The 26,587-nt window shown below is 46.2% G+C and overlaps 1 protein-coding gene across 6 annotated transcripts; it reads right to left on the bottom strand.

Moving 5' to 3' along the window:
- LOC138788985 (beta-1,3-galactosyltransferase 2-like) lies at positions 1-26,587 on the bottom strand. 6 transcript variants are annotated; one of them, XM_069967450.1, is made up of 3 exons: positions 26,495-26,587; positions 17,041-17,148; positions 1-1,155 (listed from the first exon to the last, which is right to left on the bottom strand). In XM_069967450.1, exon 3 carries the CDS (start codon positions 1,101-1,103, stop codon positions 15-17), a length of 1,089 nt encoding a protein of 362 aa, XP_069823551.1. In that variant the 5' UTR covers positions 1,104-1,155; positions 17,041-17,148; positions 26,495-26,587; the 3' UTR covers positions 1-14. The 6 variants fall into 6 exon arrangements, 5 of the variants coding, with proteins under 5 accessions (XP_069823551.1, XP_069823553.1, XP_069823555.1 ...); XM_069967452.1 differs by lacking the exon at positions 26,495-26,587 and adding an exon at positions 26,338-26,457; XM_069967454.1 differs by lacking the exon at positions 26,495-26,587 and adding an exon at positions 26,343-26,457.

Below are 26,587 nucleotides of genomic sequence, written 5' to 3'. Positions count from 1 at the left end.
TTATCTTAAGTTTTTTAGGCACACTCATGTTTATTTTTCTGCAAACTTTGCCAACACCTGATGAGTTCACTGGGCGTGAATTGGTGGGAAGTGACTATCTGGTTGTAATAGCAGTCGGAATATGAAACTTTCCAGTGGTTGAAATCAGAATCCCTAGGTGGCGGTACGGGCTTGACCCCCAGTGTCTCTAGACAAACCCCAAGGAATACATCTTCCAGGTGAAGGAGCTTGATACTTGAGGACACCCTAATAATCTTCATCACCAGGTCCCCGGAGAACACATAGCCCGTCCCCGAGCAAAAGTAAGGATAACGTTCTCCTGGATACAGTTCCGGTGCCATGTACCACTTACTCTCTTTATTACGATTGGGCAAGAAATCTCTCATTAGATATCCGGTGAAGTAATTTTTTCGAGGTGGTCGGTCCGGTGTTAGCAGTGAATGTATTAAATACTCCGTATTTACAAACATGTCGCTGTCTGTCTTCATGACGTAAGAAATTCGCGGACAGTAGGTCGCTATCCATTTCAAACCCATCAGAGTCTTCAGTGTCAAGTTGTTGTAGGTATCTAAGTAATCCTGCTGTACGATGTCGTGATACTTCCGACTCTCATCCATTAGGGCTTGCTCTACGTCTTTCGTAGATGTGGTGTCTTTCCCGATAAAAAATAACCTCAGGATCTGAATCCCCGGCACAAAGCTTTCGTTTCCCCAGGTCTGCCTGATGGCCTGACGCGCTTCGCTCTGCCCGGCTTGCACCGCTATGAGCAGGATAAGGAAGACTCTGTTCCCCTGACATTTGTTGGGTTCGTTTATGATATATTTATGTTGGTACATGTCCGGAAGCATACTGTCCGCTTCTTCAGCATGTTCTGACTTTGGAGACGTTTCGAGGTTCTCTCGCCCTCCTAAATCCATTCGTTGATCTTTCAAAGAATCGGTATTGACTAGTCTCTTTGTAAACCAGCCGTCATTGTTCACAGTCAACAACATGAAGAAGAGGAAAGCCACCGTCACCAATCCCGACATGAGGCCATGGAACACTAAGCGTTTGGTGTTCCCCTTCAGCAATGGACAGCAGCGGTGTCGTGCTCTCAGAATCATGGCGGAGACGTCAACTGGTTCTGGTTTTTACAGCGATGTCTGGAGACTTATTCTGAAAGCCACAAAGAAAAAGGAAAACTTGAGTATTGAACAAAATCAATTATTTATTATTATGGTGCAAAAAACATTTTCCCATAGGTCTTTATTAAAAACATCTTGCTCATTTTCTCTTCTCTAAATTTTTTTAGACAGCTGTCATTTAGCAGTTGATTTGAAATAATATATATATTATAAATAATAATATTTGGGTGCAAAATGATGGCCGTCCAGAAAAATGCTCATTTTGGTGTGGGGTTGTGTGGTCATGGCCTTAAAGGGGTTACCCAGCAAAAATCTTTTTCTTTCAAATCAACTGGTTTCAGAAAGTTATATAAATTTGTAATTTACTTTACCTTAGTACTCTAAATCTTAATATACTTATCAGTTGCTGTATGTCCTGCAGGAAATTTTGTTTTCTTTTCAGTCTGACACAGTGCTCTCTGCTGCCATCTCTGTCCATGGCAGGAACTGTCTAGAGCAGTAGCAAATCCCCATAGAAAAACCTCTCCTGCTCTTAACAGTTCCTGACATGGACAGAGGTGGCAGCAGAGAGCACTGTGTCAGACTGGAAAGAAAACAACATTTCCTGCAGGACATACGGCAGCTGATAAGTAGTGGAAGACTTGAGATTTTTAAATAGAAGTAAATTAAAAATCTATTCAACTTTCTGAAACCAGTGGATTTGAAAGAAAAAGATTTTCACTGGAGTACCCCTTTAAAGTGTCACTGTCGTTATAACTTTCAAAATCTGCAATTTACATTCATTATTTTTTTTTTTGTAGTTATCATGGAGAACACAGCACTTCCTGTTTTCTGTCGGCCAGAAAACAGGAAGTCCGTGTTTTCCAGGCCATCTGAGCGCTCACAGAGAGAATGACTCTCTGTACTGGCCGGAATTCCTGTATTTAGTCTGTTTTTTTTTAATCAGCACAAGTCAGAAAATCTGCCTTCAGGAGACTGGACCTGGATTTCTGGTAAGTACAGCTTTGTGTTACAGCATGTAACAACAACAAAAAAGTGCATGTATATTGCAAACTTGCTTTATATCACATCTACTGGTGATTTAGATTTTGAAAGTTGTAACGACAGAGACACTTTAAGCTGATTTATGGCCACGTAGTCATGAAACAGCTTAGAAATCCATTCAGCACATAACGTATCAGCAGTATATTAGATATAGCAGCAGTATGCAAGAGATAGAATGTGCCTGTATAACTATTACAATGAGGTCTGATTGTTACCTAAGTTACAGACAAACATCTAACTAAACCTTGTATACACATCCTCAATGGTGAGAAGAACTGAATAGTAAAGAAGAATGCGTCATTACTACCCAACCTTCTAATGGCTTCCTGCCCAGAAGTAATCCGGAATTCCCATGTATATGCAGGCCTGTATTTAGAGTTCATGCTGCCCTAGGCACCTTGCTTGCTGAGGCGCCCCCCCCCCTCCCCCCCGGCACTGGCTGGTTACATGCATGGTATATACCCTGGCACTTGTGTGCCGCTCTGCTTGATGCCCGCTATTCTCATCAAACAGACGTGATGGAGGAAGGAAGGAGGCCGGGGACGTCTTAGTTCGGGGGCCGCTTCTGTCCAGTGTGGGACTGGGGCACCTGGGGCCCACCAATATACAACCAGTGAGAAACGACATGCTGACCCACTCCTTTCCTGAATTCATCTGTATCTGTGACAAATCCCTACATTTATACAGCTCTCCGGCTATGCTGGGAGTTGTAGTCTCTGAGAGGACAACCCTGTAATAAATCACTGTGTGCAGAGTCTCCTGGAGGCTGCAATCTGTGGGTGACAACCATCAGCCCTGAAGGTCCAGCAATACATCTGTCTACGCTGTACTACAACTCCCAGCATATCCTGAGGGCTGCAGACTGTCAGCATATGCTGGGAGTTCTAGTTCCTGTAGCTGTTGTAGTTGGGTCCTAAACACTGGAGGCTTTGTGGGAGATCAGAATACAGAGATCTGTGGGGGCTCAGTGCAGGGAAGTGACCCCAGAACATCACTAAGATATAGGGGGAGATGTTTTTGTTCTATCCCCTATTAGTGATGTTCTGGGGTCTCTCCTCTACACTGAGCCCCCACAGATCTATGTATTCTTATATGCCACAAAGCATCCAGTGTATGATGCACCTAGGACCCAACTACAAGTGCTGCAAGTACTACAACTCCCAGCATATCCCGAGGGCTGCAGACTGTAAGTATATGCTGGGAGTTGTAGTGCCTGCAGCTGTTGTAGTTGGGTCCTAGGTGCATTATACACTGGATGCTGTGTGGCATATAATAATACAGAGATCTGTGGGGGCTCAGGGCAGGGAAGTGACCCCAGAATATCACTAATATGGTAAGGGGAGATGTTTTTGTTCTATCCCCAATTAGTGCTGTTCTGGGGTCACTTCCCTGCACTGAGCCCCCACTGATCTATACATTCTTATATGCCACCTAGGGCCCAACTACAACAGCTGCAGGCACTACAACTCCCAGCATGTACTGACAGTCTGCAGCCCTCAGCATATGCTGGGAGTTGTAGTGCCTGCAGCTGTTGTTGTTTGATTCTAGTTTAAAAGTTTACGCTAGTGTACTGTAGTGTACGCGGGGCTGTGTCAGTACACTACCGCAAACCATACACTGACCCATTTAGACCCCAATGGTACACAGGCTCTGCACACTATAGAATTGTTTACAGTGCAGTTACTTATGACTCACAGGTGACGTCTTCTCCCATTGCCGTTGCTCACTTTTTGCTTTCTTCTCCATCTGGCGCAACCATCATGAAGACTTCTCTGACCACAACTCGTCTGCAGGCGGGCAGCTGGGGGGAGGCTGAGGAAGGGAGGCAGCTGGGGGTGACTGGGGAAGGGAGGCAGCTGGGGGGAGACTGAGGAAGGGAGGCAGCTGGGGGGAGACTGAGGAAGGGAGGCAGCTGGGGGGGGCTGAGGAAGGGAGGCAGCTGGGGGTGACTGGGGAAGGGAGGCAGCTGGGGGGAGACTGAGGAAGGGAGGCAGCTGGGGGGGACTGGGGAAGGGAGGCAGCTGGGGGTGACTGGGGAAGGGAGGCAGCTGGGGGTGACTGGGGAAGGGAGGCAGCTGGGGGGGGCTGAGGAAGGGAGGCAGCTGGGGGGTGGGGCTGAGGAAGGGAGGCAGCTGGGGGGGGGGCTGAGGAAGGGAGGCAGATGGGGGTGACTGGGGAAGGGAGGCAGCTGGGGGTGACTGGGGAAGGGAGGCAGATGGGGGTGACTGGGGAAGGGAGGCAGCTGGGGGGGGCTGAGGAAGGGAGGCAGCTGGGGAAGGGAGGCAGCTGGGGGTGACTGGGGAAGGGAGGCAGATGGGGGTGACTGGGGAAGGGAGGCAGCTGGGGGTGACTGGGGAAGGGAGGCAGCTGGGGGGGGCTGAGGAAGGGAGGCAGCTGGGGGGGGCTGAGGAAGGGAGGCAGCTGGGGGGTGGGGCTGAGGAAGGGAGGCAGCTGGGGGGGGGGCTGAGGAAGGGAGGCAGCTGGGGGTGACTGGGGAAGGGAGGCAGCTGGGGGTGACTGGGGAAGGGAGGCAGCTGGGGGTGACTGGGGAAGGGAGGCAGCTGGGGGGGCTGAGGAAGGGAGGCAGCTGGGGGTGACTGGGGAAGGGAGGCAGCTGGGGGTGACTGGGGAAGGGAGGCAGCTGGGGGTGACTAGGAAAGGGAGGCAGCTGGGGGTGACTAGGAAAGGGAGGCAGCTGGGGGTGACTGGGGAAGGGAGGCAGCTGGGGGTGACAGGGGAAGGGAGGCAGCTGGGGGTGACTGGGGAAGGGAGGCAGCTGGGGGTGACTGGGGAAGGGAGGCAGCTGGGGGGGCTGAGGAAGGGAGGCAGCTGGGGGGGACTGGGGAAGGGAGGCAGCTGGGGGTGACTGGGGAAGGGAGGCAACTGGGGGTGACTGGGGAAGGGAGGCAGCTGGGGTGACTGGGGAAGGGAGGCAGCTGGGGGTGACTGGGGAAGGGAGGCAGCTGGGGGGGGGGCTGAGGAAGGGAGGCAGATGGGGGTGACTGGGGAAGGGAGGCAGCTGGGGGTGACTGGGGAAGGGAGGCAGATGGGGGTGACTGGGGAAGGGAGGCAGATGGGGGGGGCTGAGGAAGGGAGGCAGCTGGGGGGGGCTGAGGAAGGGAGGCAGCTGGGGGGTGGGGCTGAGGAAGGGAGGCAGCTGGGGGGGGCTGAGGAAGGGAGGCAGCTGGGGGTGACTGGGGAAGGGAGGCAGCTGGGGGTGACTGGGGAAGGGAGGCAGCTGGGGGTGACAGGGGAAGGGAGGCAGCTGGGGGTGACTGGGGAAGGGAGGCAGCTGGGGGGGCTGAGGAAGGGAGGCAGCTGGGGGGCTGAGGAAGGAAGGCAGCTGGGGGTGACAGGGGAAGGGAGACAGCTGGGGGGGGCTGAGGAAGGAAGGCAGCTGGGGGCTGGGGAAGGGAGGCAGCTGGGGGTGACTGGGGAAGGGAGGCAGTTGGGGGGGGGACTGGGGAAGGGAGGCAGCTGGGGGAGACAGGGGGGAAAAGCTGGGGTGACAGGGGGGGAGCAGCTGGGGTGACGGAAAGGGGAGCAGCTGGGGGTGGCAGGGGCAGGGCGAGAATCTGGGGAGGCAGGGGGAGCATCTGAGGGGGCAGGGGGAGCCGCTGGGGTGGCAGGGAGAGGATGGGGACAGCTGGGGTGACAGGGGAGAAGCTGGGGGGACAAGGGGAGAAGAGGGAGCAACTGGGAAGCAGAGGAGCAGCTGGGGGCACAGGCAGGGGGAGCAGATGGGGGCAGGGGGAGCAGATTGGGGCAGGGGGAGCAGATGGGGGCACAGGCAGGGGGAGCAGATGGGGGCAGGGGGAGCAGATGGGGGGCACAGGCAGGGGGAGCAGATGGGGGCAGGGGGGAGGCAGATGGGGGGCACAGGCAGGGGGAGCAGATTGGGGCAGGGGGAGCAGATGGGGGGCACAGGCAGGGGGAGCAGATGGGGGCAGGGGGAGCAGATGGGGGGCACAGGCAGGGGGAGCAGATGGGGGCAGGGGGGAGGCAGATGGGGGGCACAGGCGGGGGGAGCAGATTGGGGCAAGGGGAGCAGATGGGGGCAGGGGGAGCAGATGGGGGGCACAGGCAGGGGGAGCAGATGGGGGCAGGGGGGAGGCAGATGGGGGGCACAGGCAGGGGGAGCAGATGGGGGGCACAGGCAGGGGGAGCAGATGGGGGCAGGGGGGGCACAGGCAGGGGGAGCAGATGGGGGCAGGGGGGGGCAGATGGGGGGCACAGGCAGGGGGAGCAGATTGGGGCAGGGGGGGGCAGATGGGGGGCACAGGCAGGGGGAGCAGATTGGGGCAGGGGGAGCAGATGGGGGGCACAGGCAAGGGGAGCAGATGGGGGCAGGGGGAGCAGATGGGGGGCACAGGCAAGGGGAGCAGATGGGGGCAGGGGGAGCAGATGGGGGGCACAGGCAGGGGGAGGAGATGGGGGCAGGGGGGGCACAGGCAGGGGGAGCAGATGGGGGCAGGGGGAGCAGATGGGGGCAGGGGGGGCACAGGCAGGGGGAGCAGATGGGGGCAGGGGGAGCAGATGGGGGGCACAAGCAGGGGGAGCAGATGGGGGCACAGGCAGGGGGAGCAGATGGGGGCAGGGGGAGCAGATGGGGGCACAAGCAGGGGGAGCAGATGGGGGCACAGGCAGGGGGAGGAGCTGTGGGGGGGGGAGAGGGAACAGCCGGGGGCAGAGGCAGACCGGTCAGGTCCCCCCAAAGCAGCTTCGTGGCGTGCGGGGTGAGCTCCTTCCGGCACACGCTGCTTCTATCTCAGGCCGGCAGCTCACCCCTGCAGCCCCGCAGTGCCCGAACTTCTTCCTGCTGCAGCGCTCGTGACGTCATCGCGCCGAGCAGGAAGAAGTTCGGGCACCGCGGGCTGCAGGGGTGAGCTGCCGGCCTGAGATAGAAGCAGCGTGTGCCGGAAGGAGCTCACCCCGGATGCCCCGGGGCTGCACAACGGCGGCGGTGGCGGCAGCGGCGGTGTGGCCCCCCCCCCCCCCGGCCGCGGACAAGGCACCCGCGGTCCGGTACCTAGGGTGGCGAGGGTTAAAAATATTTTTTTTATTAAAAAAAATATATTTTGATCCCTGTAGGTGCCGCCCCCTGCAGGGCGCCGCCCTAGGCACCGGACCACGGGTGCCTAGTGGCAAATACGGCCCTGTGTATATGTAGGCAACATGGAAACCACATCAGCAGGAATATGCTTCAGTATACTCCACCCACTAGGTAGAAGCCTTTAACTCCATGTAATAGAGACAACGATCAGCCGATGAAACAATCATCGGCTGATCGTTGGTTCAGGTTTGGATGCGTGGGCGCCGATCACGCATCGCTATGTGTAATACAATGTGTGGCCGACGGCTGACTATTGCCCAAACACCTGACACCTTACCTCTCCCGGCTCCCAGTCTTCTCTCCTGTGCTCTGTAGCTTCCCAGTCCCGGCTGTTGCAGCATCTGAGCCGTCTGTCAGCTGACAGGCCGCTCAGAAGCTGAACCTGAATGAACTGCGAGCGAGGATGAGCTGCGTAATCTGCGGCTGGTGATCCACCCAGGTTCCGTAGTGTGCACATACCCTGCAGACTCTATATTAGGAGAATAAAGACTGGACTTGATGCAATGTTTTGTGTTAGTCGTAACGTATAGACATGGATGTCTTCTGTTCAGTTAGTGCTGGAAAAACAGAGTTTATTTTAGGCTGAGTTCACTCTCCGCTTGGAAGAATTGACATGTCTATTCTTCCGCGCGGAGAGAGGAGGCACGTGAGCCTCCCATAGACTGCCAGTATGACACGGAATTCCGCCAGTTTTACTCCATGTGAACTGGCCCTAACTTTTTCCAGCATACTGTTAGCATGATGTTTGCACTAGCACATTAGATATTCTTTATAGGCGTGTTCTATAACGGTTGAATATCATTTATCCCAGATGCAACGCTCCTGGAAAAGCTGTAACATGTTCGCACCTGCCTTGCATTCTTTTATTTGCTGTTTTGACCTGTTTCCCACGTCTTTACACCTAACCTGTAATCTTCTCCTACACAATGTACTTTCCCAAGCAGGTACTGTCTGGATCTATAACATCCAGCATGTCATCTGTGTATGTCTGGCTGGGTGCTGTACTAAGTCATGAACATGGCCTATGCAACCACCAAGAGTTCTGATCTAAAAAAGGTTTCTTTCCTTAAAGGGGTAATCCGGAGAGGAAAAAAAAATAGTTTTTAAATCAACTGGTGCCAGAAAGTTATATAGATTTGTAAATTACTGCTATTTAAAAATCTTGAGTCTTCCAGTACTTATTAGCCACTGTATTGGTGTATTCTTTCCAGTCTGACACAGTGCTCTCTGCTGCCACCTCTGTCCATGTCAGGAACTGTCCGGAGCAGCAGCAAATCCCCAAAGAAAACCTCTCTTGCTCTGGACAGTTCCTGACATGGACAGAGGTGGCAGCAGAGAGCACTGTGTCAGACTGTGATAATGTGACTGTTTCCTGAAAAGAGATAATCCTGAAGGTTTCATAGCAAAAAGATGAAAGGTTCAAAGCAACTTAATGGAAAATCCAAAGCAAACAGTATATAAGGCGGTTAGCTGTAACCAACTCCCTTGTGTATCTAATATCACTTATATTTCTTCTAGTCTGGTCGCACTTGTTACTTCCTACTGGATTTCGCCATGGATAAGTGTTTAGTAAATATTGGGAGTGGGAAATGATAAAAACACTGGTTACTATCTACAGCAACAAACCCCAGGTAATCCTGCTCTACTAGTCTGGCCTAAGGGGGAAATCCTCATATAACAGCTAGCTGGATTTATTTCTGTTGTTTCGTTGTACAAGTTTCCTATGGGAACGTCCCCTGCTGTTTATACATCCCCCGTGGACCATTTTGCTGATTTTATAGATCTGTTACTAAATTACTTCTATTATCCGTATATTTTTGTCTTTCTTGAATTGTCTTTAAATGAAATGCGATGAGAGGCAAACCTTGCTTTACTGACTATGTATATTGAAATCGGACGTTCTATTTGGACAACCCCTCTTCGTATATAAAGGTGGACTTATGTCCTTATAGCAGGGCCGATTATAGGCCAGGAGTGTGGGAGGAACATGATTATCGGCCAGGAGTGTGGGAGGAACGCAGCCAATACTCGGCCCGTGTAAAAGTGATAGTGATTGGCTGAAGATCAGACAAACTTATTATTGGCTCTTTTGATCGTGCTTTGAAATCCATTTTTATTGGCCACACATCTTCCTGTGTAAACAGGGTTTGTCTAGCCAAGAAAGATAAAGGAAAACTGACAGCACAGATATGTATATATGTGTGCTGTCAGTTTCCAGATCACAAGCAGCAGTCTATACTTACCAGCCACGCTGCTTGTGATCCAGCATCTGGTCCTCCAGCCGCAGCTATAACTTTAGTCTGCCACCTCCTCCTCCAGGGATGATTGATAGCCAGAGGAGGCGGGGCCTAATGATACAGCCGGCACGAGGACCGGAGAGCCACATACCGGATCACAAACGGCGTGGCTGCTTACTTTGCGATTCTCTTCTGAGCAACCTTTGAACAGGACTGGGATTTATATTATATATTTTACCTGGAGTGGCCTCCAGTATTCACCTGGCCATTAGTGTCACTGTTAGTCCTTAAAGGGGTTATCCATTGCTACAAAAACTGCCATTATTAGATTACTTTGACCCCACATTAAAGTGACAGTACCACCAGGCCCAGGCTGAAGCACTGGAGGCGGCCGACCCACCCTTAGTGGGAAGAAACCCCAGCCCCTCCATGACGTGACTCCATTAGAATCAATGGAACCCTATCACAGAGGGGCGGGGGTTTCCTCCCACTAAGGGTGGGTCGGCCGCCTCCAGTGCTTCAGCCTGGGCCTGGTCACTTTAAGGACCGTATCAGAAGCTGCTTCAATACAACTATGTGGTTTCTGGAACACAATCTCATAGAATGACCCCTTAACCTAAAATCACCTCAAAACCCAAAGTGCTTACTCATCCCAAACCTTTTATTGCGTTCCATCTATGCGTTCCAAGTGGAGCCTGAATGGCCTATAAGTCTCCACGCATCTTTCTGACAGTCTCACCAAGGACAGATATTATCTCTTTTGGTTCCATTGAGACAACCATAAAAAATGAGGATGTGGAGATGAATAACAAAACAAACAAACAAAAAAATCCTGCCTGGCTTCCTCCTTAAAGAGACTGTCAGTAGGATTATGGTGTCCTATCTCAGGGTAGGATAAACTAGTGACATAGAAGCTGAACAGAATGAGGTATGACTTATATTGTTCTGTAGAGCTGATCCAGAGATCTCCTCCTGAATAACATGGACAATAAGCAGTCCTCTCCATTATGTGCATGAGCCCAGAAGTCCTAGATCTTCATGAGAAGCAGAAAACTCCGCCCACCAGCTGCTGATTGGCAGTTATCTATCCATGCTGGGCATAGGCAGTCAACTGTCTATCAGCAGCTGGAGGGCGGGGGGAGGGGTGTGGCAAGAATTCTATTCTCCTGCATATTAGGAGAACGGCTGAACAGATGATGTAAGTGATACACCCATCTGTCACTAGTTTATGCTGCCTTCATTTAAGGCGTCATAAACCTAGTGATTCTCTTTAATGTCCAAACCGCCTGCATTCCTAGTAAACCGCCGCACAGCAATGCTATTCAAATCTTTGTGTTCCAGAAAAATGTTGTCTCTAAGCAATTTCTTTTCATTCCCATCCACTATAAGAGCTACGTCAGCCTCTCTAGTCCCCCTGGTAACTATATACAGTAACTATATACAGTCCCATACAATGTGCTATGTTATTACCGAGGAGGAAACGTTTGAAATCTTATACAGCCTCTTGTATGGTCTCTTAGTATTACTCACCTCTTGTTCTTGGCCTGTGCTATAACGGATCTGTGTAATCTGGCATCTCTCAATATGATCATCGGTTCCTCATCAATTTTTGAAAGGAAGTAGCCAAGTAGTGAAGTGCTGAAAATAAGGCGATATATAGATATAGTGATGATTCCTCTTTTACATGATTATAAATAGCGCACTTCTTCTTTTGGTAGTAGAAAAAATATACAACGTAGTTGATGAATCGCTATTGGTAATTATAACCTTGTCTTGGGTTATGGTCAGTGGTCCGTCCTTGGTATCTAATCATAGTTATAGCTGAGATGGCCAGGACTGCCGTCAGAAAATTAAGAGTTATCCAGAATTGGAAAAAAACAGCTACAGCACCACCCTTGCCCTCAGGTTGCGTGTGGTATTACAGCTCCATTCACTTCAATGGAACCGAGCTGCAATACCCAGACCTAAACTGAGGACAGGAGAGGCGCTGTTTATGGAACAAAGTGAGAGAGCAGTATATTACAGGACAGGTCCTCTCTCCAATGTAAGAGCAGTATATTACAGGGCAGGTGTGTTCTCCTATGTAAGAGCAGTATATTACAAGACATACAGGACACAGTATATTACAGGACAGGTCCTCTCTCCAATGTAAGAGCAGTATATTACAGGACAGGTGTGTTCTACTATATATTACAGACAGGTTGTCTCTCCTATGTAAGAGCAGTATATTGCAGGGCATACAGGACACAGTATATTACAAGTCAGGTCTCTTATATAAGAGCAGTATATTACAGGACAGGTCCTCTTTCCTATATTAGAGCAGTATATTACAGGACAGGTCCTCTCTCCTATATAAGAGCAGTATATTACAGGACAGGTGTGTTCTCCTATATAAGAGCAGTATATTACAGGACAGGTCCTCTCTCCTATATAAGAGCAGTATATTACAGGACAGGTGTGTTCTCCTATATAAGAGCAGTATATTACAGGACAGGTGTGTTCTCCTATATAAGAGCAGTATATTACAGGACAGGCGTGTTCTCCTATATAAGAGCAGTATATTACAGGACAGGTCCTCTCTCCTATATAAGAGCAGTATATTACAGGACAGGTCCTCTCTCCTATATAAGAGCAGTATATTACAGGACAGGTCCTCTCTCCTATGTAAGAGCAGTATATTACAGGACAGGTCCTCTCTCCTATGTAAGAGCAGTATATTACAGGACAGGTCCTCTCTCCTATATAAGAGCAGTATATTACAGGACAGGTCCTCTCTCCTATGTTAGAGCAGTATATTACAGGACAGGTCCTCTCTCCTATGTAAGAGCAGTATATTACAGGACAGGTCCTCTCTCCTATATAAGAGCAGTATATTACAGGACAGGTCCTCTCTCCTATGTAAGAGCAGTATATTACAGGACAGGTCCTCTCTCCTATGTAAGAGCAGTATATTACAGGACAGGTCCTCTCTCCTATATAAGAGCAGTATATTACAGGACAGGTCCTCTCTCCTATGTTAGAGCAGTATATTACAGGACAGGTCCTCTCTCCTATGTAAGAGCAGTATATTACAGGACAGGTCCTCTCTCCTATATAAGAGCAGTATATTACAGGACAGGTCCTCTCTCCTATGTAAGAGCAGTATATTACAGGACATACAGGACACAGTATATTACAGGACATACAGGACACAGTATATTACAGGACATACAGGACACAGTATATTACAGGACATACAGGACACAGTATATTACAGGACATACAGGACACAGTATATTACAGGACAGGTCATCTCTCCTACTGTATATAAGAGCAGTATATTACAGGACAGGTCATCTCTCCTATAAAGGAGCAGTATATTACATTCTAGTGAATATGAGATGCCACCATCTCAGTAATAAAAGAATAACGTTATCCAGCTAAATATGCCAGTTTAACTCTAGAGTTGACTTTCTTAAAGTGCCCGTACACCTAAGAATAAACATGATGAAAGTGAACGATTTCAACCAAAAAGGAACACTTGTATTAGCCAAACAACGACAGACGGTTATCATCTAAACAGGAGTCGGCCCTGTTGAAAATTTTTGGACCAAAGTTGGACAAAAGTTTGTTCCTTCACCGACAATCTTTTGGGAAAAAAATATTCTCAGAACGCTCCCAGACAGATCAGTTGTCCTTTGCCCAATGTCACTGATTATTTATGGGCTGTATGACCGACTTTACTGGCCAATATAGACTCCAATGTGCGGTATATGGCTGTGTCTATTAAATGATTTTTCTTCAGAGGATCGTTTTTTCAAGGAGCAACCTACTTTTATCTTAGAGGTGGCCAGGAACTCAACAACCATTAAACCAACCATCTGATGATTGATTGTTTGAGACACAGCCATACATATTTTAAGGATCTTTTACACATGCAGATCTTTGGTCGCCCGTGGTGTTAGACGAACACCAATCAGCGCTCATGGTACCTTTACAAGGTATGATTAATTGTGTCGCTGGGCCACACAAATGATTTCTGCATTGTTTGTGCGGCCATATAAATATATTGTTATCGGCCACACGTCATCTGTTAACACAGGGAGATGTACAGCCACTAACAATAAATTTTTGTCACTTTTACATCATATCGTCTGAATGAGCATGTAGGAACGCGTAAAAGGGCCAAACAATCTTTCAGGGAATATTCTAGTAAAATTCTAAGGCTAGTTTTCCTAAAAGAATATTCTAGTAAAATACTAAGGCTAGTTTTCCTAAAAGATCTTTCATTCAGGAACAATCTTTTGTCCAACTGTTGACTGAAAATTTCAAACATGGCCAATTTCTTTTCATCAGTTAGTTAAGGGGGTTCTCTGGTGGGAAAAAAACTGTTTTTAAATCAACTGGTGTCATAAAGTTATACAGATTTGTAAATTACTTCTATTTAAAAATCTCCAGTCTTCCAGTACTTATCAGCTGCTGTGTGTCCTGCAGGAAGTGGTGTATTCTGTCTAGTCTGGCACAGTGCTCTCTGCTGACACCTCTGTCTGTGTCAGGAACTGTCTAGAACAGTAGCAAATCCTGATCTTGACAGTTCCTGACACCAACAGAGGTGGCAGCAGAGAGCAGTGTGCCAGACAGGAAAGAATACATAATTTCCTGCAGGACATACGGCAGCATTTTTATAACCAGAGAACCCCTTTAAAGCAATCGTTTGTTGTCAAATTTTACCCGACAAACAATTATTTTGGTCTTAATCACCCACTTTCATTAACTTTAATCTATAGGTAGCCACACCCTGCAGGCAGTGATGAACAACATGTCAATTCTTGGAGCGGAGAGGCACGCGAAACATTCAATTGAAACAGATAGCAGGTGGGGTCCAAGAGGAGTCCGCGGGCGGGGGGTTCTGCTTGGAATTTCCGCCTCTTTTCCATAGTGTGAACAGGCCCTAAAGACTGCTTAAAAAAATATATGTACAAGTCCGGGTAAATGAAGGTCCCTGCTGAGGTCTCTGGGAGTGCAGTCTAGTTTATACCGGTTATGGAAACAATATACATAAGCGCAAAGGTCGAGCGGCTTCCCTATTAGAGATGCATCCGATAAGATTGTATATGTAACATATTTACAGAATAGTAATAGTCTTCAGGGTAACATGCCGCATCATGTACTTGTCATACGATGATCGCTTTAGGGTTAGAGTGCTCTTCCAACATAGATGAAAGAGAGACAGTGTTTACACAGGGTGGTGCTGCTAGTCCCTGCCGGTATAAGAGCCCCACAAGTTTTGCTTCTAATTACGGCTTCATCAGGGGTGATTTTCACTTTACACCATGTTTGATAAATCTCCCCCCTTGATGGTTGGCATTCACCAGTCCACCTGACACTTGGACTTGTTCGGTGCTATTGGACCCATTCATCTGGTTATATCCTAGGAACATGTCAAACTTTTTGATTGGTTAGGATCTGGGTGTTCTGACCCCCACCAATCGCTAGAGAGAGAAGAGCGTGTCAAGTGCATTCGCTCCATACTCTGTTCGCAGGACAGGAGACGGACTTTGATAGAAAGTTATTGGGCCTGTCTCCTGCCACATGCTTTTCCCTGCTCATTGGATTGATCAGTGGGGTCTGAACATGCAGACCACCACCAATCAGATTTTTCGACATGACCCTAAAGGTACTATTCCTCGAAGCGATTTTTCAATGATTACCGATAAACGATCCCAAACGACCACTATGGTGAACGACCTGAAATCATTTACCCAATTACACGGAACGATGATCGTTACTTATGATCGTTCTGCGGTCGTCCTGCCGTCGCTACTGCGAACAACAGAACGACGTCTTATTACATCAACGATAAAAATAGGTCCAAATTCTATCAAACAACCAACCAACCAACGATTTCTCGTTTAATCATTGTCGGCTATTACGCTAAACAATTATCGTTCAAATCCGAATGATCTAACGATTTTTCGAACGGTAATTAACCAGTGTAATAGGGCCCTAAGACATGTTGAAATATTTCTCTACATGACAGGTTTCCTTATTCTCACCCTATAAACTGATCAGATATTAGCAAGACTCAAGACCGCAATCCCACCCACTGGGTACATAGACACATGAAGCATATACATCTCCAGTATCATAAAATCCAGTTTTTTTTTTTAAAGTGTAACTGTCGTATTCCCCCCTCAGAAATCAATAGTCCAGGTGATTTTAAGAAACTTTGTAATTGGGTTTATTAGGCAAATATGCCATTATCTGCATTTAAAAAGCCTTTCCCCAGGCTCTTTCATCCACTGCTCATTATCAGGAAATCTAGACTCTTTTACATCAGTCGAGCATTTTCTACAAGCCCTGTCTGTTCTATGGAGAGGGGAGGGGGAGGAGGGAGATTAGTGGCTAGCAGAGAGCAGAGAACAAAAGATTACACAGTGGGAGCTGTGTGAAAGCCGGTATTCAGAGCTCAGAGAGGTCAGTGCTGACATCAGAGGAGATAGTCCGGTGATGTAGCTGTAAATTAACTCTTTGTTGTCCTGTTTTGGTGTCTCATCTCCCTCCACCCCTCCCCTCTCCATAGACAACCATGAAGACAGGGGGGAGAGCTTCAAACTGCTTTCTCATGATAAAAAATGCATTTTTCGGCTAATAAACCCAATTACAAAGTTTCTTAAAATCGTCTGTACTATTGATTTCTGCAAGAAAAAAAAAAATGTAAACAACACTTTAAGATGGTCGTTTGCATCCATTTATTTTTGGATACATCATTACCAAGACGAGAGGTTCTATAACTTTATTTTATTATTATTCATGTTGATGTAGGTTTGGGCATGTTATGCTCAGTGATTCCGCAATGGTGAATTAATAGCTGCTGATTTGCTTGTTATTTCTTAGCACGTAGGAGCATCCCTCTGGCCATGTTGCGTAATATTATTATGTACTGCCAGCTTGTGGTTTACTTGGTTGTGACTCGCAGTTTGAGTATTACAGCATGGTTTACAGACCAATTATCATATTTATGCTTAAAGAGTAGCTGTCATTGAAGGTAACTCTTGATATGTCATCAGGCCCGTCAAAGTTATCGATCACATCAGGTGTCACTGCTGAGACCCGCTGGGATCAGGAGATATGGACGGGGACAGAGTGCCATCCACTCCCTGGCTGTATCTCTGTAATGGCTAATTCCTGTCCGGTGTACATCCTGTAAAGGGCTTCCTAATCTTGTGTACACTCTAGCCAGGAATTCAGCCAACTCTATCTCCCTCCCACTAAACCTGTATTCTATAACCCCTCCCACATTGTAGGTAAAGAGAATTGGCTGAATTCCTGGCTAGAATGTACACAGGGACAGGAAGTTTGTTACAGGATGTGCACCAGACAAGTCTGTATCAGACCCCCTTTTTATACTCAACCCCCCTATAGTATTCAGATCCAGACCCCAGAAACAATGGACTCAACTACTGGTTATCTAGAGCGATTGGTTTATGATTATTACATTATTACTTTTTTCTGTATGACTTATGGATGATATATCACTTACACTATCTCTTCCGTCTTCTTTACCGATAGTCCCCCCGGTGATGGCCGATAGTCGCCCCTTATATCGCATCTTTCTTGTACCGCTGTGTGATCAGGCGAGTTGATGCGTCTGCAAATACAATCATCTGGTGAGTTCATCTCCTCTTGTATAACATATATGAATATTTCCTAAAATTACAGAAACTTACAAGGAGAGGAGGGATTCTTAAAGGGGTATTCCACTCAAACATAACTTTTCGTAAGTTGCTGCCCATGGTGAGACTAACTATTTATCCGATACTTGGTATTATCTATTCAGTTTCCTTCCTCTAGTTTTGAGCTGCTGCTTTCTCTCTGTCTCCCCCTCCTCCCCCTCCCTTCTGAGACAGCTGATGTAAACAAGTCCCTGGCAGGCTTTATTTGCAACTTTGTATCTTTGTTACTCTGAGGTCAAGTTGCTAATGACCACACTGTGATTATCCCTCCCAGCATTACAAAGTTGCAGATAGGGACTTGTTTACATCAGCCATGTCAGAAGGGGGAGGAGGGGGAGACAGAGAGATAGGCTCACACACAGATTTTTGTGTCTTCAGCAGAAAGCATTGGCTGAGAACTGGGGGTAGGAGACTGAATAGATAATAACAAGTATGGAAGGAGTTGTTAGTCTCACCATGGACAGCAACATATCAAAAGTTATTTTTGAGTGGAATACCCATTTAATTTTCTTTTGGTCTTTCCTTTATATGTTACAGCTTTATTTGTGAATTAGAGACACAATAGAAACATGTGGTGTAATGTTCATAGTGGATAGTGTTTCATCAGCCGCAGTGATAATAAGGAAGATGTATGTGTACATTACATGACTATTGCCAGAAACAGCACCTTCACGTTCCTGCACTGCGGATCATAACAAAACAATGGTGTTTGATGTGGTAAAGGAGCTAAGGAGGCTGTTGCAGCAACTATAACAGGGCCTGGTGGCTTAAAGGGGTACTCCAGTAAATAAAAATTCTTTCAAATCAACTGGTCCCAGAAACTGCCAGAGATTTGTAATTTACTTCTATTGAAAAAATCTCAAGTCTTTCAGTACTTATCAGCTGCTGCATGTCCTGCAGGAAGTGGTATTCTTTGTAGTCTAGAGAGCAGCAGAGGTTTTCTATGGGGATTTGCTCCTGCTCTGGATAGTTCCTGACATGGACAGAGGTGGCAGCAGAGAGCACTGTGTCACACTGGAAAGAATACATCACTTCCTGCAGGACATACAGCAAATGATAAGTGCTGGAAGACTGAAAATTTGTAATAGAAGTTATAGAGCTGTACTCAGCAGTCAAAGCTATAAATCAAGTCCTGGGGTGAGACCTAATACTTGTAGCCTGTACGCCTTTGTCCAGCCTCTTCTCCCCCTCTATAAAATTCTATTAGCAGCATGTAACCGATCCCTCAGTGAGATGATAGTCCATCTAGAAGGACTAGAGCAGTTTTAGGGAATTTCCTCTGGCAGGAGCAGGATAGGAATCTGATAAGAGAGGAATGACCCATTTTTTACACTGCAAACTTTCAGAATTTTTTTTCGCTTTTACTAGTTGTTTATGCAATGTGAATTTTTTTTTTTATGTCCTTTCTGTTTGCTTGTCCTTTTATGTGTAATCCGTTTCTATTGACATCAACAAGGAAAATGTTACAACGATGATATGACTGACATGGAAACGGTAATGTATAACATGGGAGAAAGTAGAAGACGTTATATATACTATAGCTATATATATCCAAGCCTGACCCCTGCTTGTAGAGCAGAGTGGTGGTTGGTATTCTGGGTGATTTTAGCCTCAGATAATTACAATGAAAATATGGATGGCCTCATACTCACATAGCTATGAAAGCAGGTTTAGATGAGGTTTGTGGCTCACAGTTTCCTTTTAAGGCTATGTTCACACTACGTAAAAGTATGGCCGTTGTTGTTATCGGCAATAACGGCCGTACTTTACACGTGTGTGCACATTGCCTTTGCTACTATGGGATCCCGGCAGGAGCGTATACACATCGTATGCGCTCCGGCCGGGATCCTGCAGGGGGCCGCAAAGAACTGACATGTCAGTTTTCTGCAGCCGCAATTCAATGAATTGCGGCCGTAGAAAACCCTGTCAGTTCACACAGTAAGGCTATGTTCACACTACCTAAAATAACGGCCATTGTCCTCGCCGCAAAACTATGGCCGTTGTTTTGAGATTCCCTATAATGACTGCAATGCAATGTAACTACGGCCGTTGAATTCACAGTACGTATTAGATAACGGCCGTTGTCTATACGGCCCCGTGAAAAATGAACATGTCAATTATTTCCGGCCGGTAATACTGCAACAACGGCCATGGATTTCAATGCAGCTGCGAACGTAAAACTTATATCTGTCGAATTAAACTTGATTTTGATGTAAAAAATTTTTGGTTGCAAAAGTTATATTACGTAGTGTGAACATAGCCTAAAGCTGTGTAGTGTGAACATAGCCTTAACCAGGGATGGGGAACCTCCGTCTCTCCAGCTGTTGCAAAACTACAACAGCTGGAGGGCCGAAGGTTCCCCATCCCTGGTTTAAACCCTTTGAACGGTCAGTTCACACTTAGACCCCCCCATCCACCATCAGATCAGAGCAGGGAGAAGAGCTCAGCTATGCACTTCACTCCATAGATCTCTGCCTTTTCCATGTAGCTGTAGAAGATTGTCTTCAAATCTTCATTGTAAATGTATGTAGATGGAGACCAAAGCAAGCCGGAAAGTGAAGTGCCTAGCAGTGCACTTCTCCTGGCTCTACTGATATTAGATCAGGACCCTATCAGGTCCACCTGACAGGTGGAAAATTCTTCCCATACACAGTAGATTAATATACGTGGGCTTTGCTGACAACCTAATGTGTATGAGGAAGAAGAAGGAGCCCAACTGATACAAGGACTGGACGTTGGATTATGACGCATGATATCGGGTTTGCTCACCAGGGTGATAAGCCGCTGCCAGAATGAGAAACAAGGAAACTGTTATAGGATTTGGTTTCTTTGGTTTTTCAAGTTTAAAGGGGTACTCCAGCGAAAATCTTTTTTTTTTTTTTTTTAATTCAACTAGTATCAGAAAATTATATAGATTTGTAATTTACTTCTATTAAAAATATCAAGTCTTTCCATACTTATTAGCTGCTGTATGTCCTGCAGGAAATGTTTTATTTTCAGTCTGACACAGTGCTCTCTGCTGACATCTCTGGCTGAGACAGGAACTCTGTGTTGGTTTTCTATGAATTCCCATAGAAAATCTCTCCTGCTCTGGACAGTTCCTATCTCGGCCAGAGGTGTCAGCAGAGAGCACTGTGTCAGACTGAAAATAAAACGACATTTCCTGCTGGACATACAGCAGCTGATAAGTATGGGAACACATGAGAGTTTTTAATAGAAGTAAATTACAAATCTATATAACTTTCTGATATCAGTTGATTTGAAAGAAAAAAGATTTTCTCTGGACAACCCCTTTAAAGGCTAAAGTAAAATTCATCAAAACTGCACTATGTGAACCTGGCCTACAATGATGCATGGCCACTAGTGCTAGTCTCTATGTTTAAAGGGGTACTCCAGAGAAAATATTTTTCTTTCAAATCAACTAGTGTTAGAAAGTTAAATAGATTTGTACTTCTATTTAAAAATCTCAGGTCTTCCCCTACTTATCAGCTGCTGTATGTCCTGCAGGAGGTGTTTTTTTTTTCAGTCTGACACAGTGCTCTCTGCTGCCACCTCTTTCCATGTCAGGAACTGTCCAGAGCAGTAGAGGTTTTCTATGGGGATTTCCTACTGTTCTGGACAGTTCCTGACATGGACAGAGGTGGCAGCAGAGGGCACTGTGTCAGACTGGAAAGAATACAACACTTCCTGCAGGACATACAGCAGCTGATAAGTACTGGAAGACTTGAGATTTTTAAATAGAAGTAGCTTACAAATCTATAAAACTTTCTGAAACCAGTTGATCTAAAAAAAAAAAAATCAGAGAACCCCTTTAATTTTTTTATGTTAATCAATATTTTGGAGAACTGACATTTTGCTAGTTACTTTTTGTTATCCGGTAACATTATACTGTAGGATGTATTAGATGCCATAAGCAATAGTGTATACTGAGTCAGGAAATAACTTTTTTTTTAACTCTTTTCACTATGAAAAACCAGATGAACACAGCTTAGTGCGGGCAGTCACCACCATGCTGTCATATCGGCCTATGCAAATATTTTGTGGGTGGTTGCTGATATGAGAGATAGATTCATGTGCATGGATGGAGCAAACAATCTCCACCCAGGGCGATGTTCACACAGAGTATTTTGGGGCTCAGAAATATCATTGTAAATACAGGCAGAGTCTCAAAATTTCAAGTTTTTTTTTTTTTTTTTGTTTTTTTTGCGTTTTGCAGCGTTTTATGGCACATTATCTGCCAAAGATTTGAAGCCAAAACTAGGAATGGATTTGAAAAGAGGAGAAATCTCAGTCTTTCCTTTATGACTTGATCTCTCTTTATAGTCTGTTTCTGGCTTTGGCTTCAAATCTTTGGCAGATAATCTTTCTGTGTAAATGGACCTTAAGCTCCATTAACCCCTTCTCTTCACATCAGCTGATGTATACACCAGTATGGCTGATGTAAAGGGGTTAACAACAATATTTGATGCTGTTTTTTTTCTTTCTTTTTTTTTTTTTTTTTTTTTTTATTCAAGATGTCGTTTCTTAAAGGGAACCTGTCACCAAGAAAATTCTATCTAATCTATCACCATCATGTTATAGAGCAGGAAGAACTGAGCAGATTGATATATAACTTTGTGGGAAAAGATTCAGTATAAATTGAAACATGTTGATGACATTCCTGATCATTCTGTGGTAAGGAGTCCAGTGGGCGGGGTCACTCAATGGACAGGACTCTTTAGCATGGAAAGATCAGAGATTTCAATCAGTAAGTTACAAGTTATACTGAATTTTGTCCCATAAATATATATATGTATATCAATCCGCTCAGTTCCTCCTGCTCCATAACCTGATATCGATAGCTTAGGTAGCATTTCTATGGTGACAGGTTCCCTTTAAAGGGCAACTCCAGCTAAATCTTTTTCTTTCAAATCCACTGGTTCCAGAAAATGCAAGATATTTGTAATTTACTTCTAGTAAAAAATCTCAAGTCTTCCAGTACTTATCAGCTGCTGTATGTCATAGACATAGATATGCAGGACATACAGCAGCTGATAAGTACTGGAAGACTTGAGAATTTTTAATAGAAGTAAATTACAAATATCCGGATATCTGGCACTTTCTGGCACCAGCTGATTTGAGAGATTTTTTTTTTCCGCAGGAGTTGCCCTTTAAGCCAACATCAGAAATGAATACAGCAGGAAGAAGTACTTAGAATAAAAAAACTCAAAATGCACAGCAATGTTCCAAAAACCTCCTTTTATGGGTAGGTTGTAGAAATGCAATATTGGAAACTGCAATGCAACCTGATGTGTTTTCGCCGTAAGGAGATATCATACTGCGGACTGTTAGACTAGGGAGCGTTTACAGTGTAATTTGGGCGTTTACGGTGTAATAGGAAATGCTGATAGCCTATAATCATCCTGCAAATCCATCCGGGGAAGAGGATTAACGGAAAATAGACCTGAGGAATAGTTCTGTGCCAAAGCTCTATAAATTAGAACCCGACTTCCTGCATCACTGCATGATAAACTGTGCATGAAAATACCCTTTAAATGTGTCACATGATGCTACAAATTGTGAAACACGTCGAGGGCTTCTATGTATCTCAGATAAAGGCATAGAAACATAGGGGGAGATTTATCAAACATGGTGTAAAGTGAAACTGGCTCAGTTGCCCCTAGCAACCAATCAGATTCCGCTTTTCATTTTCCAAAGAGTCTGTGAGGAATGAAAGGTAGAATCTGATTGGTTGCTAGGGGGTTGCATCTTCCTCCTTTTTGAGTCACAGTTTCAGGGCTTTCTTGCAGGTCTCGTTCTGGAGGGGAGAACAATAAAGTGTATTGCATAGGATAATGGCTGCCGATCCCTATTAAAGGGGTGAAAATTGTGATTTACTTTAATCTGCAGTCTTACAGTACTCATCGGCTGCTGTATGTCCTGCAGGAAGTGATGTATTCTTTCCAGTCTGACACAGTGCTCTGCTGTCACCTCTGTCCATGTCAGGAACTGTCCAGAGCAGTAGCAAATCCCCATAGAAAACCTCTCCTGCTCTGGACAGTTCCTGACATGGACAGAGATGGCAGTAGAGAGCACTGTGTCAGACTGGAAAGAATACATCACTTCCTGCAGGACATACAGCAGCTGATAAGTACCGGAACATTGAGTTTTTTAAATAGAAGTAAATTACAAATCTTTATAACTTTCTGGAACCAGTTAATTTGAAAGAAAAAGATTCTCACCGGAGTACCCCTTTAATAGGGATTGGCAGCCATTACCCTATGCAGTACACTTTATTGTGAGACCTGCATAAAGCTCTGAAACCGTGTCTCAAAAAAGAGGAAGCTGCAGCACACCCCCTATAGTAGCAGTATACAGTCACCGGAGCAGAAAGACAGGTGGTTTTATGTATTTTTGGTTCACTATTTTGTGGGTTTATTTGGTTTATTATTAGAGGGGGGCCGAAGTGGCCGGTTAATGGTGCGTTCACACCTACAGGATCTGCAGCAGATTTTCTGCAGCAGATTTTATTTAAATAACTGAACACAACATCAAATCTGCTGCAGATCTGCTGCAGATCCTGTAGGTGTGAACGCACCCTAAAAGGGATTTTTATTGGTATACTTCATCAGTGAATTTATATTGGAAATTATCTGAGGTATTTAGTTCTGGTCTATGTTGTAGGCTATACATGGAACAACCTTCCAGCAGATGATATCTACAATAACTGAATGGTATATACATATATCTATCCTAAGATAATAAGAAGGGAAATACTAAGAGGGCGGACTACATGGACCAGGAAGGCTTTTACTGCGGACACTACTCTATATTTCTATTCCATCCACCAAACCCCTGATGAATATTCGAGTATGGGGGGGGGGGCAGTACCTGCTCAGTGATGACGCAGGGATCTCGGTGGTGCAGTCCTTTTTTCAAAACGGTTTCAGGTTCCCGAAGCCTCGACCCGGCTCGGAGCACTGGGGGCGGGCCCAACATCCGCCGGTGTGACCATAACCCCTCCCCTCGGCGACACATTTCAATTAGAAACAAGCAGGGACGTGTCACCGAGGGGAGAGGTTATGGTCACACCGGGGACGTTGGGCCTGCCCCCAGTGCTCCGAGCCGGGTCGTGTACAAGCAGAAAACCCATTGGCATTTTGAAAAATAGTCCGGGATTTACGCACCGGTGTCGAGCAGGTACCGTAAAAAAAAAAAAAATTTCGGTACCTGTGATTTTTTTAGAAGGAATAATTTTCAGTTTTGTAACACATATAGGAAAATAATAAAGAACATTGGGGGAAATTTATCAAACTGGTGCAAAATAGAATTGTCTTAGTTGCCTCTAGCAACCAATCAGATTCCACCTCTCATTCCTCACAGACTTTTTGGAAAATGAAAGGTGGAATCTGATTGGTTGCTAGGGGCAACTGAGCCAGTTTCCCTTTACACCATGTTTGATAAATCTACCCCATTGTATACACTCCGTCTGGGATCCCTAGCGGCGCCACAAGAAACTGACATGTCAATTCAGTGAATAACGGCTGCAGAAAAACCTGTCAGTACACACAATGGAGCGTGCGGCTCCAGCCGCACGCTTCATTGTGTGCAGCGGGGGAATCCGGATGCGGGCACACGCGGATGTGTCCGCATCTGAATTCAGCAGTAGTAAAGATCATCCGGGATGATCTTCATAGACACCGGCCGTTCCGTAACCTGGTCGGGTCACGGAACGGCCGGTCTCTTACTATGTGTGAGGCTATGTTGCCACACAGTATTTTAGGTCAGTATTTTGCAACCAAAACCAGGAGTGGATTGATAACACAGAAAGGCTATGTTCACACACTGTTTAAATGACGGCCATCCACTCAATTTTAAGACAAATAACGTCCGTTATCTTAAAAAAAAAGGCAGTTGTTTCGAAATAACAGCTGTTATTTGCCATTAAATGACTCAATTTCAACAGTGTGTGAACAGAGCCTTTTTGTGTTTTTAATCCACTCCTGGTTTTGGTGGCAAAATACTGACCAAAATACTGAGTGTGCACATTTTATGGGTGGAATTTTCAGCGCTGAAATTTTGCCGCTTTTGCTCTGTATGAACTGGCCCTTACTGTTCAGCTGCTGGTATTATTTCGTCAGCCGCTGCCTACTGTATGTTCTTATTTCGGGCTTATATTATAATAATATGAATTTATGCACCTGCACTTTATTTGTGGTATTAGATTATGCAGTTAAAGCATAAAATATATAGCATTTTAATTCATTTTTTTGTTACTGTGTGTTTTTCATTTTTAAATGTTTTTTTTTTTAATTTATATTATCAGGTTCTAATAAAGATATATTTTTGGACTGCTATATGTTCATTGTCGTTCTTTGTAGGAGTATATGTGCGTGTACTGTAAGAGTACTGTGACTGTACTTATAGAATTTCCATGGATTTTTATAAATGTTATTCAGATGAAGGGGACGCTTCAGTGTGAACATGACCCTATAGCCAAAGCAGTGTCATTGTCCCATTCTGAGTGAATAGTAATAGTATCTAATAAATAGAATAGTAAATTCTCATCTACTTGTTGTCACTGTAAGTTTTTTTTTTCTTCATAGATCGATAAGAGGAAGAGTCATTGATATTATAGCTATAAAGTGACGTCTTCCCACATAATATACAGACATTCAGTATCCAGGACCCTTAGTGTAAGGATTGATGCTGCTGACCTGTCTAGAGAAGAAACCGCATGCGGTTCTGGAGAGGATGAGACATGATCGCTTCCTTTATGTATCACAATCGCAGCTAAATTTTGTCAAACTCATCGATATATCCATAATACATGAAGCCATGGAAGTAGCTGCCCCCCATCACTTATGCCCACTGCCAGCTTCACCCCTCTTTCCAGCAAACTGTGTAACCCCTCCTGCCCCTCACCCCCCTGCCCTCCGCACCCACCCTCACCCCCCTGCCCTCCGCACCCACCCTCACCCCCCTGCACCCACCCTCACCCCCCTGCCCTCCGCACCCACCTCACCCCCCTGCCCTCCGCACCCACCTCACCCCCCTGCCCTCCGCACCCACCCTCACCCCCCTGCCCTCCGCACCCACCTCACCCCCCTGCCCTCCGCACCCACCTCACCCCCGTGCTCCCGGTAGCCGGCTTCTTGCTTCTGTAGTAACCGTTTCCCTGAATGACATATAATGCAGCCGGTCCCCCGGTGCCCCTCCTGGCAGGCGGCTGGCAGTGCCCGTCCCATCTCTGGAATGTTGTCGCCTGGCAGCGCCACTTACCCGCAGCTGCTGTACCCGTGTGTGCGCCATCTGGGCGCCTTCTCCTCCTCTCCCTGGCATGTACAGCTCTCTGCCCTCAGCTATAAACCTCCT

This window comes from Dendropsophus ebraccatus, chromosome 4 (genome assembly GCF_027789765.1).
Source record: "Dendropsophus ebraccatus isolate aDenEbr1 chromosome 4, aDenEbr1.pat, whole genome shotgun sequence".
Classification (NCBI taxonomy): Eukaryota; Metazoa; Chordata; class Amphibia; order Anura; family Hylidae; genus Dendropsophus; species Dendropsophus ebraccatus.
Note: the sequence above shows the minus strand (reverse complement) of the source record. Positions and strands in the feature narration are given on the sequence as shown.